The sequence below is a fragment of the Mustela putorius genome, unplaced genomic scaffold (genome assembly GCF_011764305.1).
Source record: "Mustela putorius furo isolate JIRA1106 unplaced genomic scaffold, ASM1176430v1.1 tig00004007_pilon_pilon_pilon, whole genome shotgun sequence".
NCBI classification, from domain to species: domain Eukaryota; kingdom Metazoa; phylum Chordata; class Mammalia; order Carnivora; family Mustelidae; genus Mustela; species Mustela putorius.
The window spans coordinates 15349701-15368738 of record NW_025422145.1 but is presented as its reverse complement, the minus strand read 5'-3'; the positions used below and the strand labels follow the sequence as shown (position 1 = coordinate 15368738).

Here is a 19038-nt window from a genome sequence, read left to right as displayed (position 1 = left end):
GTCTCCCAGCTGCACAGATGCCTGCAGCCAGGGAGCCCTCTGCTGGGAGCAGGACCCCGGTCACTGTGGAAGCTGCTGCCCGGCCCACCGTGTTGGGACCAGGAGGGCTGTGGCAGCACCCCCCTGGCTTCCCAGGGCCCACCCTGCAGGTCCTGAGACCGCAGGCCGGAGCTCAAGCGGCGCCCGGGAGATGCCTGTGCTGCCGGGCCGTGCACCCTGGACCTGTGGACGTGGCAGCCAGCCCGCGGCCCCTCAGGGGCTCTGTACCGGCTGGGCTTCCTGCGCCCCAGGCCTCAGTTGGCCCGGTGCGCGCTGGGCTGAATGCCAGGAGCCTCCTGTCTCCCATGATGTCCCAGGACTCCGTGTCTGGACTCCCCTGGAGCACCCTTGTCCGGCCGGAGTGCAAATGATGTTAATTGCCGTCTCCTCTGAAGACCGCCGGGGCTGCAGCCCCGGTCCAGCCTGGAAGCTGGGTCCCTCCTCTGCCGCAGACCCGCCACATGACACTCTCCGTGACCCGCGCCTCAGATCTCCCGACTTCCCCCAGTGTCCGCCACCACTGCCCGGCTCACACACACCTCACGCCCCTCACACTGCGAGACCATGTGGCTCACGCACACCATGCCTGCCTCACGTCTACCACATGCCTCACACGTACACCACCTCACTTGCACACGTGCCTCATGTCTACCACGAGCCTCTCACACCACACACGCCTTATGCCACACGCGTCACGCACGCTTCCCGCATGCCTACCACTCACCACACACTCCACCACAATCCACAACTCGGACAATGGGTGAACTCAAGAGTGAGGGCCAAGGGTCTTTTATTTCCCGGTTGGGTGTGGGTGGGAGTAGCACGGGTACCTCCCCGGCCTGACGAGAGCCGCACCCCAAGAGACCAGCTACACCTTCCCCGGGTCTGGCACACCCCTCTTCCCCAAGGAGTCCACCTGCCCTGGCCATGAACGGGACTGGCTGTCCCAGGTGAGGCCCTGGAGTCAGCTCTGCCTCACACGCGAGGCTCCAGGGGAGCCCCAGCCTCGAGGACACGCACTGGAGGTGTCCCTGCGGGAGGAGGTCTGGGACGTGCACAATGATGGCCACGGTGTGGGCAAGACCCGTGAGGGCGGGCTGCAAGGCGGAGACAGCCCCAGTGGAACTGGGGCGTGCCGTGTGGTCCCCGCAGGGTCCCGCCAGCAGACCACAGAATGCCAGGGGCTTCATGCAGCCAGCCCCGCTTGGACCCCCTTATCCTCCCCTTGTCCAGGTGACCGAAGCTCAGGGACACCTTTTCCCAGGAATCAGCCCCTGGACCAGCCCCTTCTGGGGAGGGGAAGGCTTGACAAGGGAAAAGGTGAGAGCCCAAGAGCCCCACAGACACGGGGGCAAGGCCGGGCCCTCTGGGCACTAGGGGACGCCCATGCCAAGGGTCTCAAGAGCTGCCAGGACCCCAGGCCAGTGGTGAGGATGGCCACTTCCTTCTCCTGCTATCTGCCCACCTAGGTGCCCCTGTCACCACACTCAGGGCCACTGGTCGCAGCCACAGGCTCCCCAGAGGGAGAGGCAGGAAGGAGAGCAGGGCTGGGGCTTGCATGCAGCGGCTTACGCATAAACGGGAACACCCTGTGGACAAGAGGGGACCTGAGTGCAGGGCGGCTGTGAGGGTCCCGCCCGCCTCACTGCCCGGGCACAGGGCGCGGCCAAGCTCACCGTCTCTTGGCCTCTGGGGGAACCACAGCTTCTGCCAGCAGGTCTCTGTAGGCGGCGGACTTCAGGAACCTCGGGTAGGAGTCCTGGGAGAGAGAGCATTCAGCCGGCTTCCGCTGGGCCCCTGCCTGGCACTGCTGGGCCCCTGCCAGCCCCAGAGTACCCCCAGGGGACGGCACTAGAGGCAGCCGTCCCAGACCTGCCCCAACCAAGTCAGACAGGTGCAGGGACACCTGGGCTCCGAGCCAGTGGGCCCATTAACCCTCAGAAGGTAGGCAGGGGCCCAGCACCCATGCACGGAGGACTGAACCACGGGACCCCAAGCAGGAAACCCCAAGGAGTGCCTCCCCGGGTTCTCAATGCACCCGCAAGTGGGAGGGCAAGGAAACGGAGCAAAATAAAACACAAGGTTGAGGGGTGCCTCGGTGGCTCAGTGGGTAAAGCTTCTGCCTTTGGCTCAGGTCATGATCTCAGGGTCGTGGGATCGAGCCCCACATCAGGGTCTCTGCTCAGCGGGGAGCCTGCTTCCCTTCCTCTCTCTCTGCCTGCCCCTTTGCCTACTTGTGATCTCTGTCTGTCAAATAAATAAATAAAATCTTTAAAAAAAAAAAAAGAGTGATAATCATTTAAAAAAAAAATACACAAAGTCAAGAAAAACCAATAAAGAAGGAAAAAAAGCCGTGAACCTCCTTGTTTATATTAAAAAAAAATACAAATTTTAAACAATTATAGTAGGAAGACTGCGATAGAACTAGACGTATTTGAAGTATGCCTTCTTTATAGATTGGATTTTAGACCCATGTAGATGCTTCACATAATTACAAAAGGAAACAACAAATCATCAGTTCCTGAACATGGAAGGTAAAGCGGGACGACCGTGCGTCCGGGTGGTGATGCCACCCTGAGCACAGGTAAGGCAGCGGAGCCGTCCACGGGGCGCCCCCAGGAGGGGACACACCCAGAACCCAGCGAAGCACGTAACCGTCGTGCGTGGGTTTACAGTGCACGGGAGCGTGGGGTCGTCCAGCCGGGATGCCGGGGAGAGAGGGGAGGAAAGCGAGCGTGTCGCCACCCACGCTGCTGCGAACCAAGACGTCCAGTGGGTTAGTGAGGAAGACGATGGAAGCCCGCGCCCAGGAGCTCTGCACAGCCGATCTGAATGATCGTGCTCGTGGGAGCCCGTGTTCTACCGAGAACCCTGTACTTCTGGTTCTGCTCACTGAAGGACCTGGACACGATCTGGGTGACCGCGAACATGCCCAGCAGGTCAAGATTTCCGAAGAGCCTAGAAGAGGGGCTAGGGCCTCCCGTGGGAACGGCGCACGGGGGCCTGGGCAAGCCGCAGCAGGTCTCAGAACACATCAAGTGCCTCGAGAGCCAACGGGGGGTGGGGGTGGGGGGCTCCGCACAGCAAGGCAGAGGGAGAACCACGGTAAACAAAACCACCATCCGGCGAGAGCTTGGAAGGACCGTGGTATGAAAACCACCTCCCACTCACTGACCCCTAGCAGGCGAGCGGCTCTAAGTCACGACTCAAAAGGGGAGAAGAGGATAAGAAATCACGTGTTGATTGTGCCTCCCCTGGGGGACCGTGGGCAAGACGCAGGCGAGGGGACACACCTCCGCGACGCACACCAGCTCACCAACAGAGGCAGGGGTGGCGGCTCCTCACCCGGGCCAGCCACTGTCAGGCAGCTCGCATCCCTGAACGGGAGGCGGCCGGGCCCCACGTATGTCCTAATGAGGACACGCCAAGCATCACCTCTGAAGAAACCAAAGACGGTACAATCCGACATTGAGCCCAATCCAGTCACCCTCACCACCTACATCCAGGAAGCGAGGCGACAGAGTCCCTCCAAAGACACGGCAACAGCCCTGCTGGTAGGACCCAGAGGTAAGGCATGACAGAACAAAGGGCGGCCTAAAGTCCAAGGGGCCAGCAGGACGGCCAGAGGGACCGGCTGCACACACTACGCTGGTGACAGGACCTCAGGAGTGGCTGCTCACAGAGGAGCAGCGTCCCCAGCAGCCGGGAAGGGCAGGGAACGTGACCGGCCCCCCAGAGCCTCCAGATGGAGCCAGCAAGCCCACACCATGACCTTTGCCCCAGGAGACCCAGCGGGGACGCCTGACCAGCACACTGTGACAGAACCAGATGGCGCTGTCCTAAGGCCCTGGGTTTGTGGTGACGTGTTACGGGGACGATCGGACGCCAAGCAGAGCCTGTTCAGAACCCGATCAGCTCTTCAAGGACATGGGCCAAATACCCTGTGTTCAGTGTGTGATGCTGACACCTGGGTCCCACTGGAAAGGGAAGGTGGGGTCCGTGTCCTTTAGGGGATCCTGACCACACACAGAGACAGGAAGTCTGAAAATGGCACAAGAGTCACGGGGTGGGGGGCAGCAGGCAGGGATGGACGAGGGGTCCGGACGGGCCCCAAGCTGACCGGTTTGGAAGTCAGGCAGCAGGAACGCAGGGATTCACCATGTCACTGTGTCTACTTTACATCTGGAATCTTCCACGTTACGATACTTATAAAAATCACAAGCAGACCTCTCAGTCGGCCCGCAGGACCTCAGTCTGCAGGTGTATGCGCGACGGCAGCCGGGGTCAGGGAGCCAGGCTGGCACTCGCCTGCCCCCCTTGCTCACCTTCTTCATCAGCATGTAGATGTGCAGCTGGGCCTCGTCCAGCACATAGCGGTGGGGCTGCCTCAGGCCCTCCAGGGTCCGCTCCATCGTCCGGCTGTCGATGTTGACCCAGCGGGCAGCACCGGGGGCCAGGAACTGCCTGAGTCAGCACAACGGGGGCGTGCGAGGAGACAGGCCCGTGGCTGTGGGCCCCGCACGCCCGCCAGTCCCTGCCCCGCGGCACTCACTGGTATATGGCATCCACGGTGGCGCGGACCTGGGCCTGCCCTCCGTGGCGCAGCTCCTCGCACGCCTCCCAGAAGCTGAGGTTCTCAGCTGGAAGGCCACGAGCCCAGTGAGGCCCACCCAAGCAGTGGCCGGGCCTGGCAGAAACCCGGAGGGACCTCGAGCAGGGCACAGCGCTTCTCACCACTGAACTCGGTCCCGAGGAAGTCCATGAAATGGGCCCTTCCCACGGGATCTTCCAAGAGCTCCTGGAAGCTGAAAGCCCATCGCTCCACACGGAGCTTTGTGGGCACGGCCACACTGTGGGGACAGGCGGGGGCTGGTGAGGAGCACAAGGACTGTGCCAGCGGGATGGCAGGGCCCCCCGGCCCCCACGCCCTGGGCTCACCTGGGCGCATTGATGGTCCAGTAGGCGTCCTCGTTGCTGACCCAGGGGTTGCTGGGCAGGCAGCCCGACATCATGGGGTCGTGTGGCCCACGCTGGCCGCTGAACTTCAGGTACCTGGGGGTGGGGGGCCGTGCCAGGGGCCAGTGCTGGGGGAGGCCGTGGGGACCAGGGCCCTAGAGGGAGGGTCTGCACTCCAGGCCCCCCAACCCACTCACGCCTCCAGGCAGACGGACGACTTCACCCGGGCCCTGGTCAGGGCCTTCCTGCAGCGCTCCATCTAGGATGTGAGGCCCATGAGGTGGGGCCCAGGCTGGGGGTCAACCAGCCCAGGCCCCTCCCTCCCACCACCCCCAGAACTTACCTCCTGCTTGTAGAACTCTGTGCTCTTGGTCTGGAAGGGGCCAAAAGGACTGCAGTTAGAAGGTGGGCCCTGTGGGGACCGACCCCCCACCCTGGGCTCATGAGTCCATCTTTGGGCTGGTGGAGAATGGCTCAAGCCCCCTGTCTTACCCCGTGAAGACCCCTCCTCTAATGGAGGGTCTGGCTTTCCAAGAAGCATCTGGGGCCTCTAGATAAGGTTTCCAGAATGTCCCATGGAGCCCACAGGTTGTCGAAGTCACCTTACAGTCCCCAACTGTCCCTACTTCCTATTTTTTTAATGTATCTAGTTCATTTTTTTTAAACCAGCAGATACATGAGAGATCCAGCCGCAGGATCACAGTGGGGGACTCCATCTTGCTAACTCGCACTCTAAGTCATCCCATCGTGTTCAGAGCTCAGAGCCCGCCTGCCACAACCTCGGGGCCAGGTGGACCGGTTGGCCCTGCCCAACATCCACACAACCGTCAGGATGCCTGGGATGCCCAGTGCTGGTCTTGGCTCTCTTTGGCCAATCTTATCATGAGGACATTCCAAACCCATGACCGTGAACTACCACTTCAAAGGGAAAGTTTTATCTGTAAGGTACCAGGTATTATATATTTTGCGCTTTGGGGGATTGGAACAGAGCCTTGCTACCAGGTCTGAACACGTCTGTCCAGAGGCCATCAGAGGCCTTAGAGGGAGGTGGCCGGCTCAGCCCAGGCCCCTCAGGGCCCATCCATGGCTCTGTGGGGGGTGTCTCCAACTCCCGGAGACCCTGAGGCTGTCCCACCCTTCCCAGAGCCCCGTCACACTTACAGGCACCCACCGTAGCAGGTTGGGGAGACAAGAGGTGAGGATTAGCAGAGACCTGGAAGCAGGGGTGCAGGCGGGGGCGCATGATGCCAGGAACAGAGCAGGGCCTCTGGGTGTCAGGGTCAGACACCGTTGGGACAGATGGTTGGGCAGCCCCCACATGGGGTGGGGAGACACGTATGTAGGGGTGGAAGGGTGCGGCCTGGGGGCACATGGGCAGGGCCTCACCATCTGCACTCGATCAGCAGCACAGGAGCTGCGCTTGGGACCCTGCTCCAGGACGCTGGGGACACCCGGCTGCAGAGGAAGGCCGAGATGTGGTGGGGTGGTCCAACCCAGGTGGGCTGCCGAGACCCACCTCAGCCTAGGGTTTCTGCCCCTGGCTCCCCCATCAACTCTGCACCCGTACGTCATTCTGTAAAGTGCCAACCAGCCATCGGAGAAGGGCAGAGTCTGGGCCCCCTCCCTACCAGTCCCACCCCCACAGGGACCTCCCCTGAGGCCAGCTCACCTCCCCACTGTGGTCCTCACTGCTCACAGCACAAGCCAAACCATCCCTCTTCTTTCTTCTTTAAAGTAGGCTGGACGCCCAGTGGGGCTCCAAGTCATGACCCGAAACCCAGAGCTGCACTCTCCTAACCATGCCAGCCGGGCGGTGACGCCCGTCTTGGGGCAGTCACGTGCCCCGCATGCTGGCCCTCCCATCCTCCAACACATGTGCTGGGCTGGCCCCCCCTCACAGACGGCCCTTATGCCTGCTCACCCAGAGGCTCCAGCTGCCATTCCCAGGGCCCTCCACTTGGACCCTCAGCCATAGACACAGCCTGGGAGCCATACCCACTTCACCCTCCTGCCCCAGCCTCCCCAACCTAGCGCTCAGGCGGAAGATGACCCATCACTTCCCCAGAGACAGCCCCACCCTAACCCACACGTACACAACCCGCATGACCTACTGGGCCGGTGCGGGGCTCGCTCTTTTCTTCCCTGTGGATTTATCCCACAGGAACTTCCCCTCATGGTAGCTGGGACTGTCCCACAGCCCCACCCAGCAGGGGGACTGCAAACCTCCCGCCCAGACCATAGTTCTGGGGAAGGCCTAACTGCAGGCTAGCACCCCCAGAAGTTCCTGGCCTGTGACCCCAGCCCCTCAGTGCTGTCAATAAGCCTGGCCCCACTTTGCCCCCGCCCTTACACCTCAAAGAAACTGGTTTCTTGGGGCACCTGGGTGGGTCAGTGGGTTAAAGCCTCTGCCTTCGGCTCAGGTCATGATCTCAGGGTTCTGGGATCGAGCCCCGCATCGGGCTCTCTGCTCAGCAGGGAGCCTGCTTCCCCCTCTCTCCCTCTGCCTGCTTCTCTGCCTACTTGTAATCTCCCTGTCAAATAAATGAATAAAAATATTAAAAAAAAAAAAAAAAGGAAAGAAAGAAACTGGTTTCCTGTAATGTGTGTGGACTGGCCCTATGATTGGTTCTGATGGGTCCTAGAACTAGAACTTTCTGCTGGGACCCCAAAAGCCACATCCTCACCACAGGCTCAAACTGTGGGTCCAGAGAGAGCACCTGAGGGAGGCACACTGAATCCCAGCAAGACCCCACTGCTGTACGAGGACCCCCCCGACCCCACTGCTGTATGAGGGCCCCCTGACCCCACTGCTGTATGAGGGCCCCCTGACCCCACTGCTGTACGAGAACCCCCGCCCCTACACACACGCAAGGGGGCTCACCGGAGGCCTGTTCACCAGCCAGTACGTCTGCTCCTGGCACGCAATGACCAGCCTGTCCCCCTTCCTGCGCTGCTTAGCTGCCCTGGGGATGGAGGTGGAGGTGGGGGGCCGTGGCGCCCAAAACAGCCCCTCCCACACCGCCCCCACCCTCAGGCAGAGCCAGGTGGGCAGCCAAGCCTGGGCAGTGCCCCCTCGGCTCGAGCAGGGCAAGCTCTTACCGCAGCTGCTCCCGAGCCTGCATCACCACCAGGTCCCAGGTGTGGCTGATCTTCCTGTGCAGCTGGTCATAGTGCTCCTGGGGGATGTCGAGGGTGCCAGTGGATAACCCCTCCCGTGCCCAGCTCGGGGCGCAGACCAACCACCTCCCCACAGAGATATCTACAGATGACGTGTTTGTGTGTCTGCACTCTCCTGGGGCGTGGGCTGTGCTCCAGGGCAAACCGGGAGGCCCGGGACCAAGGGCAGGTCTTGGGTCCTCGGGCTGGACTCACCAGGGGGCGGGGGGGACCCACCTTCTCGTGCCCGACCAGGGTCCCCTGCTTTCGGATGTTCTTCTTTGTCAGGTAGATGGCTGGAAGGATAGGGGGCCAGGCTGCAGGGGAGACCTCTCTGCCCCTCGTCTGTCGTGGCATCACTCGGGAGGGACGGCAGCAAGGCTAGGAACTTGTCCCAGGTTAGCCCACTCCTCCACACTCACCGTAGTCCAGCTCCGCAGCTGGCCACACAGTGCTTGTCCAGAAATAGGGCGTCTGGTATGGTGCAGGAACAGGGCGTCCGGGACCTCCGGGGCCTTCCCCACCCCAGCTGTGACCACCTTCCCCTATCCCTTGGGAAGGGACTGGGCTGGCCAGATGGTGCCTCAGAACCTGCCTGTCTGCCTACAGCCTGGAGACTCACAGACCACTGGCCATTTTCCCCAGCGGGAACCTAGCTCCACTCACCCCCTGGGGCTCAGGGCAGGCACTGCTTCCTTGACTGGCCTCCCAGAGTCCTCGCTGCCTGGTGGGGTGGACAGGCCCTGCCCAAGCCACGCATGTACTCAGTCTGTGCTGAAGACTGTGGGTGAGGACTGAGAGCAAAGCCTGCCTGGATCCCAGTTGGGGCCGCAGAGGCCGGGCAGGGGAGCTCCACCGTGCCTGGGGTTATACACCGAGATGCAAGGACCCTGTCCTCAGGCCCCACACAGGCTCCTTCATGAGCCAGGGCTTAAGGACCCTCAGGGAAACCACCAGAATCCTCCCCAGGTACTAGGCCCTTTATGGGGTCCCTGCTGTGATCTCAGAGAAACTGCAGGTCTCTCACCTTAACTGGATCCTTCTACCACCGGGCAGATACTGTCCAGGCCTCGTGGGGAGGGGCCATGGACCCAGGCCTGTGGTGACATCACCGCTTCCTCCTCCAATCCCAGTCCCCCTCCCAGGAGTCCCCTCTGGCTGAGCTGTTAGTCTGGGGCTCCCCCTTGCTCCCAGCAGCACCTGACCTGAAATCTGTAGGGCGTGTCATCCGGCCAGAGCTGGAGGCTGCGGGGCTCCCGCAGAGGGTACAGATATCCGTGCTGCACTAGGAGAGTACCCAGGTGCAGGGCCTCTGCAGGGGAGGGGCACAGGGAGGCGGGCTCTCAGCCGCCAGAACCAAACTCCCCAGCGCACCTGGCTTGCCCTGACACCTGTGAGCCCTGAGGAGGACCAACCCAGGACGTCAGCACAGCGACCCCAGGGCAGGGAGCAGCGGGCAGGGCGAGCAAGGGGCTGACCCCTTACCCTCGTCTGAGATGCAGTACTTCCGGATCAGCCACGCCACGACGTCGCCGCCTGCACAGCAGAAATTGGCATGGGGCAGGGGTGGGCGGCGGCGGGGCGGGGGTGGGCCGCGGCAGGGCGCCCACCAAGCCCCGCCCGGCGGCGCCTCACCTGCCGCGGTGTGCGGGATGACGGTGATGAACAGGCGCTGGCTCCGCGTCCTCACGCCCTGGTCGGGGTCCTGCATGCTCAGGACCACCCGCTCCATCTGGGCGAGGGGACACCGGGGGGCGCTGCTCCGGACAGGCTCCCCCGCCCTAGACCCGACTCCCCGCGACGGGATCGGGGAGCTCAGGGAAGATTACCGCGCCACTGCGGATTTGGGGCAGCGGCCGGCAGCAGGAGCGGGAGGAGGGGAGAGGGACAGGACCACGCCCCCGCGCCCCCTCCCGCGGCTCGACGCCCCGCCCCGCCGCACACGGCGCCGCGCCCCCGGCCCCGCGTCCACACTCGTGCGCGCCCGCACCACCCCTGTCCCGCCGCTCCCCGCCCCGCATGCCGGGAAACCCAGGGGGCGGGGAGCGGGACCCCGTCCTGGCACCCACCTTGCTGAGATGCGGCAGCTGCGCACCCCGCCGTCCGCCGGCCATGGCTGCCGAGCGCCAGATGGCGGAGCGGTGGAGCCGCCCCCGCCCGCGCGCCCGCGCGCCCGCACGCCCCGCCCCGGCCCCGCCCCACCGGCCGGCCCCGCCCCCACCGCCCCTAGCCGGGCGAGATGGGCTCCCCCACCCCCGACCCTCAGCGGCCTTAGCCTCCGCGCCCGCACGGCCTGGCTCTGGGGTCTAGGAGGGTCGCCCCCCGCCCCGTCAGGGGACACTGAGGCCCGCGTCCGTGGGAAGGGTCCGCCCCGGATGCTGCGGGCACTGTGAGGGAGTCGGGCTCTGCGGGCACCGGTGGGGGTGCGCAGAGACAGGAGAGTCTCGAGGAGAGGCTTCTGTGGGGCAGGTGGGGTCGAGGGCAGCCGTGCAAGGCCCACTGCTGCCTCGCACACCCAGGCAACGGGGGCACTTCGGGATGCGGCAACACTGGCGGCGGGGCGGGGCGGCGGGGTCAGGGCGAGGGGTCAGTTAGCCCCAGGAGTGTGTCCGCGAAGGGGCACAGCATGTCAGTGCCTCCAGGCTGCTGCGACACAGGACGGCTGTGCGGGTTGCTGACTGGGGGTGCATGGAGGCCTGCGGGCAGGCGGCGCTGCGGGGGGGAGCTCACTGGCCTATCCCTGCGCGGTGACCTGGGCAGGACCACAGGGGACGGAGCAGAGCAGAGACATCACAGATGCAGGAGCTCAGAGACTGTGGGAGAGGAGCTTTACTGCAGGGCGGGGGGTCCCAGCTCCCGCTCCCCCCCCCACACACACTGAGGGGGGAGCACCTGCAGCTTCCAGGCTCAGGGCCCACTTCCAGCCCTTTCCCTGCTCCAGCAGCTCCGCCACTTCCGCCACTACCAACCCAGAGGCCTGTTGCTGGATTTTTTTTTTTAGATTTTTATTTATTTACTTATTCATTTGAGAGCCAGGAAGAGCATGAGTGGGGCAAAGGACAGGGAGAAGCACCCACTGAGAGGGAGCCCCCAAAATGCAATCTCTATCCCAAGACCCTGAGATCGTGACCTGAGTCAAAGGCAGATGGTTCACCGACTCCACCCCCCAGGTGCCCCTATTTTTAAGAAGTTCTAAAAGGTCTGTTTCTGCTCTTTTGAAGATAGAGTCCCCCTCCTCTCTCATGGGGTGCTGGGGACAGGGCAGGATAATTGGGATTGGCCTCTGGCCTACAGCCTTACACTGATCCATTTCCAGTGCTGACAAGGCCAGGTCCAGGATGAGCTGGGGCAGTGGTACTGGGGGCAGGGGGAATGGCTACCAGGGTACCCTCCTCTCTGAGAGCCCAGCGAATTCCCAATCATTCCCACCCACACAGGTACGGGTCAGGTTGGTCCCAGGCCTGATTGTCCTTTCTGGATGGTTGGCTATCTACAGAAGCTGTATGGCCACCAGAGGCCATAGATGTCCCCAGCCTCGACAAGTGGCTTCCCTGACCACCCCCAACCCCAGGGAAAGGGCAGCAAAAAAAGGACTCCAGAATGGCCTGCGTCTCAGGTGGGTGAATCCTGCCCTGGGAAAGATTGTGGAGAGGTGGAACTCCAAGAGGGATCGTCTCCACACAAGCCCACATGTCCCCTAGCACCCATGGCCCTCCTCTGCAGAAATTTTGGGGGTGCAGATGAATCAGAACGTGGTCCCCTGACTGGTCTTTGGTGGGAGAAGGGGGGCTTTGTCCAGGTTAGACACTCAGGGGCAAAGGAGCCAAGAGTGGACAGGGTTCCTTTTGTGAAGCCAGCGTGTTAGGCGGACCCTCTCCCTTTTGTTCCAGGCAAAGGTGGGTATGATGCCTGGGTGTCCTCAGAAATTAGGCGGGGAGCAGAAGGGATATCTGGGAGAAGGGAGGACTGGGGCTGGAGCTCTGCCTCCCCCAACCCCTCCACTCACACCTGTGAGCTTTCCCCTGCCTGACGCCCAGCCCCAAGGTTATTTAGGCTTCAAGACCAGAAGCGCCCTGTGTGCCCCTCTCTCAGCCCTCCACCCCCAGGATTCTGCTTTGGATCGGCGTCCTTTCTTCCTCAAGGGCAGGGGGCTTCCTTACAGTCTGGGCTCTGGGAGCTGGCTCCCGCAGCCCAGTCCATAAACGGTATGGCAATGGCTGTGTGACTCCATGTTGCCTCTCACTGTGAGGGTGGGACCCTGGCCTCTGGGTGGGTGGACACAAGTCCCTCCGTGCGAGCGCCTCCGGGATGCCCACTCCCCCGCCCAGCGCCTCCCCCAGCTGCCGGGGCTGGGCAGGCTAAAGGGCAGCCCTCTGCCCAGACAGATGATCCGGTGGGGGCGGGGAGGGAGGGGAAGCCGTCAAGCCCCAGGTGCTGCCTGTACTGCCTGCAGGTAACGAGAGCCCAGGGGCCTGGGGGAGGTGGGGAGCACCTGCTCCACTGGGCGCCCCCGGCCCCACCCGCCCCTCCCAGAGGGCTTCCCCGAGAATCCCCCAGACTCTCACGGGCGCCGTGGGGGTGGGGCCTCTCTGATGGACAGAGCGGGGTGCGGACTGGGCCGTTGGCTGGGACCTTGACCGCGGCGGCCGTGCGGGCTTCTGCGGCGCCCGCGGCGGGGACGACCAGGTGCCGGCGCCGTGCGGGCGACACGCGCGTCTCTGCGGGGCTGCGCGGGGTCCGCGGAGCGGCTGGGGGCGCGCGGCGCGGGCGCGGCGCTGGGCGCGGGGGGCGCTCCCGGCCGGGATGAGCTCACCGCAGTCGCGCCGGGGCTGAGCGCCGAGCCGGGCGGCGGCGGGGCGGGCGGCGGCTCCTCGGCGGCTCCGCGGCGGAGCCGGGCCGCGGGCCACCATGCTGGGCCTGGACGCATGTGAGCTGGGGGCGCAGCTGCTGGAGCTGCTACGGCTGGCGCTGTGCGCCCGAGGTGAGCGGGCTGGGCTGGGGCCAGGGTGGCCACGTGGGCGGGGGTCTCGGGCGGGGAGGGGGGGTCGGGGAGGCTTCAGCCTGGGGCGGGGGCTGGGCCTCTCCCCGTGGAAACTTTGGGGGCGCGCGTGGGGAAATCCTGGCGCGGCCCCCCTACTGGGCTCTGGCGGGGGTGGGGGGGCTTCGTCCAGGCCAGACACTCAGGGGCAAAGGAGGCGAGAGTGGGCGGGTCTGTTTGTGAAGCCAGGGTGGCAGGGGGACCCTCTCCCCTTGGGAACTTGCCCCTGAGATCCCCTCTCCCTTGGGTGGGGCTGGGGCTCCTTCAGGGCGTGGGGTGATCCTTGAGAAGCTTGGAGCACAGTGGGAAAGACCCTGTCCCAGAACTGTGGGAAGGGGCTTAGAGAGACCCCTGCCCCAGGGCACCATGGGAAGGGGCTGTGAGTCTGAATGCGCCCAGGGAGGTAACCCAGAGCACAAGCTGAGGGGTTTAGAGAGAACCACCCTGACACCCCAGGAGCACCACCGGGAAGAACCCCTAGGACAGAGGAAGGCATAGGGGGATGTGAAGAGGTATGGTGAGCAGAGCCTCTGCTCTAGGGAAGACCTCAGAGGTCACCAGTTCACAGTGGTGGCCTCCAGTCCGTGGGGCTAACCCCGTTTAGGGTCTTCCCCTGCACCCCGCATCTTTGGCCTCAGAGTCAGGGAGGAGCCCTAGGTGGATGGCTGGGCCAGAGAAGGCAGCTCTGCCTCAGGGGTGTCACTTGGCTCAGGAGCCTTCTGCACCCCCCCACGGGCCTCCCTAAAGGGTTCGGGTGTGGGTGCCGCTCGGTCTCTCCCCAGCCCGCCCCTGCGCCCCATGCAGCCCTCCCTCCCTGAGCGCACCCCCCTCTCCTGAGCCTCCATTGCTTCCTCTGAGTTCCTGTGGGCACTGAGAGGCACAGCTGGCCAGCCGGGGGGCCTCCAGTTTGATGCGTGAATGCCGGGTCAGCCACTGGCCACCGTTCACGCACCTCCCCAATCCCCAGTCCTCCTGACCGACAAGGAGGGGAGACAGCTGCCCCCTGACGAGGCCCTGGACGAGGCTGTGCCCGAGTACCGGGCCCCGGGGAGGAAGAGCCTGCGAGAGATCCAGCAGCTGGACCTGGAGGATGAGAGCCTGGCTAAGTACAAGCAGGCACTGCTGGGGCCCCTGCCACCGGTTGTGGGTATGCGCCGCCCAGGGCTTGGGGGACCGGGGAGGAGGGAGGCACTCCGGTGACTTCCGGTCTCTCCTAGACCTGAGCCTGCCCAACGTGCAGGTGACCAGGCTGACGCTGATGTCGGAGCAGGCTCCGGGGCCCATCACCATGGACCTCACAGGTACTGCCCCCCATGGGGCTCCTGGGGCAGGGTCTCCGCTCTCCCAGGAGGTCTTTCTCTAGCTGCCCTTTCCCCGACAGGGGAGCTGGCCGTGCTGAGAAACCAGGTGTTTGTCCTGAAGGAGGGTGTTGATTACAGAGTGAAGATTACCTTCAAGGTGAGGGCAGCTGCCCTGGGGGACACCTGCCAGCACATGGTCAGCCCCCTGGAGGGGCCCTAACACTCTCTGTCTCTCAGGTCAATAAGGAGATCGTCAGTGGCCTCAAGTGTCTGCACCACACCTACAGGCAGGGCCTGCGCGGTGAGGGCGGCGAGGAGGGGTTGCTGGGGGAGGGGGGCTGTGGGGAGGGGCAGATGGGGCAGAGGGTGGCCCCTGACGGCCTCCCCCTCTCCTAGTGGACAAGGCCGTGCACATGGTGGGCAGTTACGGCCCGCGTGCCCAGGAGTATGAGTTTGTGACCCCGCTGGAGGAGGTGCCCCGAGGAGCACTGGTGCGGGGTGCTTACGTGGTCACGTCCTTCTTCACCGACGACGACAGGACGGACCACCTGTCCTGGGAGTGGGGCCTCCACATCTGCCAAGACTGGAAGAGCTGAGCGCCCCCACCCTGGGGACTGTCCTCCCACCTGGAGTCCTGCTTTCCCCGCCCCTCCATCAGTGATCACACTCCCTCCCACACCCCCTGCTCCATCCTGGGACGCCCCCTCCCTGGGCTGGCACTGTGCCCTGAACAGTCCTATTAAAGTCGCCTTGTCTCAGTGCCCTGGGTGTTGCTTCTGTCTGCCTCCCCTCCCCTGGGGGTGGGGTGGGGGGTGCCTTGTGGCCTTATCTTCCCAGGACTGGGACTGGGTGCCACGTGGCGGCTGCGGCTTGGCCCTCGGCCCCCTTATCTGCCCCTGCCTCGTGGGTCCCGCACTGCCATGGACGGCCGACTCCAGCTCGTGCTGCTGCTGCTGCTTGCGGCCTCCGGCCTCCGGGGACAGGGCCTGGGGCCAGGGGGGCCTGAGGAAGAGGCCCCTGAGGAGGAGGAGGTCCCCGAGGAGGACGGGATCTTGGTGCTGAGCCAGCGCACCCTGGGCCTGGCCCTGCGGAAGCACCGCACCCTGTTGGTGCAGTTTTGTGAGTGCACCCGGCCGGTGGGCTGGGGGACCCACCAGGGCTGCCCAGGGTGTTCAGCTCCCCACCCTGTGGACCCACAAGAGGCTTCCTCAGTGAGCCCTCAGCCCCCACAGTGCTCCTGGAGCTCCACCGAAGGGCATGGGAAGCAAGGCCAGGGACTGGGCTGGGGGGAGGGAGTCCAGCTGGAGCGGGGGAGGGTGGGACTGGGAGGAGGTGCAGGTGCAGGGAGGCCCCTTGATCACGGCCCAGCTGCAGACTCTCTGCCAGGGCCAGAGAGCATCCAGGCCTTGCTTGCTTTTTGGTAGATGTTCACGAACTTCTCTACATGGGCCATTCCCTGGTCGCAGGCATCCACGAGCAGACGCCCCTGTGCAGGCCTCAGGGAGCAGCAGCTGGAGGACTTTCCTCCGACACGCTGTCGGCACGGCGCTGGCCACGGCGCCCCAGGCCTGGGGCCTTGAGGAGCCCGGCTCTGGTGTGGAGGCTCAGACGGGCCCCGAAGGAGGGAGGTGTGTGGACAGGAATGCTCCTGCCAGACATGACTGACCCCAAGGTCTCCTGGCTCTGGCTGGGCAGGAGGAGAGGAGCTAAGGCTGGGGCCTCGGAGGCCGGGGACTTCATGATCCTCTCCCCCAGATGCCCCATGGTGTGGGCACTGCAAGGCCCTGGCCCCTGAGTACAGCAAGGCAGCTGCTGTGCTGGCGGCAGAGTCCGCCAAAGCCAGACTGGCCAAGGTGGACGGGACCGCCGAGACAGAGCTGACCCAGGAGTTCGCTGTGACGGAGTACCCCACGCTCAGGTTCTTCCGGGACGGGAACCGCACACACCCGGAGGAGTACACTGGTACAGGCGGCAGGCACGGGGGGGGGGGGGGGGGGGCGGCGGGCTGGGCTGGGCTGGGCTGGGCCCGGGCTGAGTGGACGCTTCACAGGCCCCCGAGAGGCCGACGGCATCGCCGAGTGGCTGAGGCGGCGGCTGGGGCCCAGTGCCACCCGGCTGGAGGACGAGGAGGGCGCCCAGACCCTGATAGACAGCCGGGACGTCGTGGTCATCGGATTCTTCAAGGTGAGCTGCTACCCCTGGGGTCTGGGCTGCAGGAGTGGGGCCCGTGCTGCCAGCCAACCTCACAGCTTAAGCTCCTTAGGACCTACAAGATGAGGATGTGGCCACCTTCTTGGCCTTGGCCCAGGACGCCCTGGACATGACCTTTGGCTTTACTGACCAGCCAGAGCTCTTTCAGAAGTTCGGCCTCACCAAGGACACTGTGGTTCTTTTCAAGAAGGTGCGGCATGGGGGCGCCTGGGTGGCTCAGTGGGTTAATCCTCTGCCTTCGGCTCAGATCATGATCTCAGGGTCCTGGGATCGAGCCCCACATCGGGCTCTCTGCTCTGTGGGGGGCCTGCTTCCTCCTCTCTGCCTCCTCTCTACTTGTGTCTCTGTCTACTTGTGATTTCTGTCAAATAAATCAATAAAATCTTAAAAAAAAAAAAAAAAAGGTGCGGCATGGGGCCAGGGTGGGTGTTGGGGGTCGGGGCTGTGGCTCCCGCTGACCTGGCCCGTGCTGTCCAGTTTGACGAGGGTCGGGCGGACTTCCTGGTGGACAAAGAGCTGGGCCTGGATCTGGGGGACCTGTCACGGTTCCTCCTGGTGCACAGCATGCGCCTGGTCATGGAGTTCAACAGCCAGGCAAGTGGGGCAGTGGGAGCCGGCGCCGGGCTGGGGGCGCGGCCGTGGGAGCAGCCCCGTGAGCTTGGCCTGTCCCCGCAGACGTCGCCCAAGATCTTCGCAGCCCGGATCCTCAACCACCTGCTGCTGTTCGTCAACCGGACGCTGGCCCCGCACCGGGAGCTCCTGGCGGGCTTTGCGGAGGCAGCGCCTCCGTTCCGGGGACAGGTACTGGCTGGGCTGGGGGGCAGGGGCTAGGGCGGGAGGGCCGCCCAGCACAGACTCCCTGTCGGCAGGTGCTGTTTGTGGTGGTGGATGTGGGCGCCAGCAACGACCACGTGCTGCAGTACTTTGGTCTGAAGACCGAGGAGGTCCCCACCCTGCGCTTCATCAACATGGAGACCACCAAGAAGTACGCACCTGCAGCTGGAGGGCCGGTCACCGCGGCCTCTGTCACCGCCTTCTGCCACGCGGTCCTCGGCGGCCAGGTCAAGGTGGGATGCTAAGCGGCCACCCGGGGAGCAGGGGTGGGAGCAGCAGCTGTCAGGAGAGACCCCCAGTGGAGCCCCTGGCCCGCTTCCCCCCAGCCCTATCTCCTGAGCCAGGAGCTCCCCCCTGACTGGGATCAGCGGCCAGTCAAGACCCTCGTGGGCAAGAATTTTGAGCAGGTGGCTTTCGATGAAACCAAGAATGTGTTTATCAAGTTTTGTGAGTGTAGAAGGCGATGGGTGGTGGGCAGTGGGCAGGGGTGGGGTGGGGCAAGGGGGCCCTGCCTGTGCCAACAAACCGCTGCCTTAGACGCCCCGTGGTGCAGCCACTGCAAGGAAATGGCTGCGGCCTGGGAGGCCCTGGCTGAGAAGTACAAGGACCATGAGGACATCGTCATCGCGGAGCTGGACGCCACAGCCAATGAGCTGGAGGCCTTCCCTGTGCACGGCTTCCCTACCCTCAAGTACTTCCCAGCGGGTCCGGGTCGGAAGGTGAGGCTAGACCCCGTCTTCCCAGGTCTGGAGCTTGCTGTGCATGCTCCTCAGGCAGGGGACCAGACACAAGTCGGGCCTCCAGCAGCAGGGCCTCGTGTGGGCAGGGCCCCAGGGGGCGGAGCCTCAGGTGGGCGGGGCCCGGATGATGGAGGTTTGGGGCCATTGGGGCAGGCCTTGGGCTTGGGGTAAGGCCTGGCTTGAGGGTGGAGCCTCCAGGGATGGGGGTGATGTCACCTTCCAGGGTAGGACAGGGTGGGTATTTTCTCCAGAACCCGGTGTCCCTCCTTAGGTGATTGAATACAAAAGCACTAGGGATCTGGAGACCTTCTCCAAGTTTCTGGACAACGGGGGCCAGCTGCCTGCTGAAGAGCCCACAGTCCCCGTCCCGGTGGGTGCCCCTGCCCCAGGGTTACCCTTCTCTGCACCAGGCCGGCATGGGGCCCTGCGGTGGCCAGGGGCAGGGGTGAGCCAGGGTGCAGCTTCCAGCTGGGCCTCTGTGACCCTTTCCAGGAGACAGCACCCAACGCCAGCACGGAGCCCAAAGAGGAGCTGTAGCCGCCCCCACAGTGCTGTAGAGACCCCAGAGCAGAGCCCTGGAAGCCGGGCAGAGAATAAAGAGCTTTGGTCCTGGACTGTGTGTGTGGTTCCTGTGTGTGTGGTCCCAGGCCGCCGGGCCCTTGGGCTTGCCCAGTTAGCCTCCTGGGGCCCATTCCATCTCAGATCCGGGTCTGGGAACCCAGCCCTCTCCAGAGCTCTGTCCCCATGCTCCAGAAGACACCCC

At 64.2% G+C, this 19038-nt stretch overlaps 3 protein-coding genes across 8 annotated transcripts; 2 read left to right on the top strand and 1 right to left on the bottom strand.

Annotated features, from left to right (window-relative positions):
* Nucleotides 1-812: 812 nt before the first annotated feature.
* On the bottom strand, nucleotides 813-10331 carry RGS11 (regulator of G protein signaling 11). Of its 6 annotated transcripts, XM_045072240.1 has the most exons (18): nucleotides 10221-10331; nucleotides 9787-9883; nucleotides 9637-9687; nucleotides 9357-9463; nucleotides 8574-8625; nucleotides 8389-8447; nucleotides 8095-8171; nucleotides 7877-7958; nucleotides 6382-6450; nucleotides 6167-6208; nucleotides 5339-5368; nucleotides 5193-5254; nucleotides 4978-5091; nucleotides 4774-4889; nucleotides 4592-4679; nucleotides 4365-4503; nucleotides 1716-1798; nucleotides 813-1628 (listed from the first exon to the last, which is right to left on the bottom strand). In XM_045072240.1, the coding sequence occupies exons 1-18, from the start codon at nucleotides 10263-10265 to the stop codon at nucleotides 1505-1507; spliced, it is 1437 nt and encodes a 478-aa protein (XP_044928175.1). In that variant the 5' UTR covers nucleotides 10266-10331; the 3' UTR covers nucleotides 813-1504. The 6 variants fall into 6 exon arrangements, with proteins under 6 accessions (XP_044928175.1, XP_044928174.1, XP_044928176.1 ...); XM_045072239.1 differs by having other exon boundaries at nucleotides 6157-6450; XM_045072241.1 differs by lacking the exon at nucleotides 6167-6208.
* Nucleotides 10332-12640: 2309 nt separating this feature from the next.
* Nucleotides 12641-15252, top strand: ARHGDIG (Rho GDP dissociation inhibitor gamma). Its single transcript, XM_045072253.1, has 6 exons — nucleotides 12641-13132; nucleotides 14157-14336; nucleotides 14407-14490; nucleotides 14571-14647; nucleotides 14728-14791; nucleotides 14887-15252. Exons 1-6 carry the CDS (start codon nucleotides 13060-13062, stop codon nucleotides 15084-15086), a joined length of 678 nt encoding a protein of 225 aa, XP_044928188.1. The 5' UTR covers nucleotides 12641-13059; the 3' UTR covers nucleotides 15087-15252.
* Nucleotides 15253-15388: 136 nt separating this feature from the next.
* On the top strand, nucleotides 15389-18889 carry PDIA2 (protein disulfide isomerase family A member 2). The gene is made up of 11 exons (XM_013055335.1): nucleotides 15389-15609; nucleotides 16246-16452; nucleotides 16541-16674; nucleotides 16754-16891; nucleotides 17179-17295; nucleotides 17377-17502; nucleotides 17571-17768; nucleotides 17862-17982; nucleotides 18073-18254; nucleotides 18547-18645; nucleotides 18768-18889. The coding sequence occupies exons 1-11, from the start codon at nucleotides 15411-15413 to the stop codon at nucleotides 18810-18812; spliced, it is 1566 nt and encodes a 521-aa protein (XP_012910789.1). The 5' UTR covers nucleotides 15389-15410; the 3' UTR covers nucleotides 18813-18889.
* The last annotated feature ends 149 nt before the right edge of the window (nucleotides 18890-19038 follow it).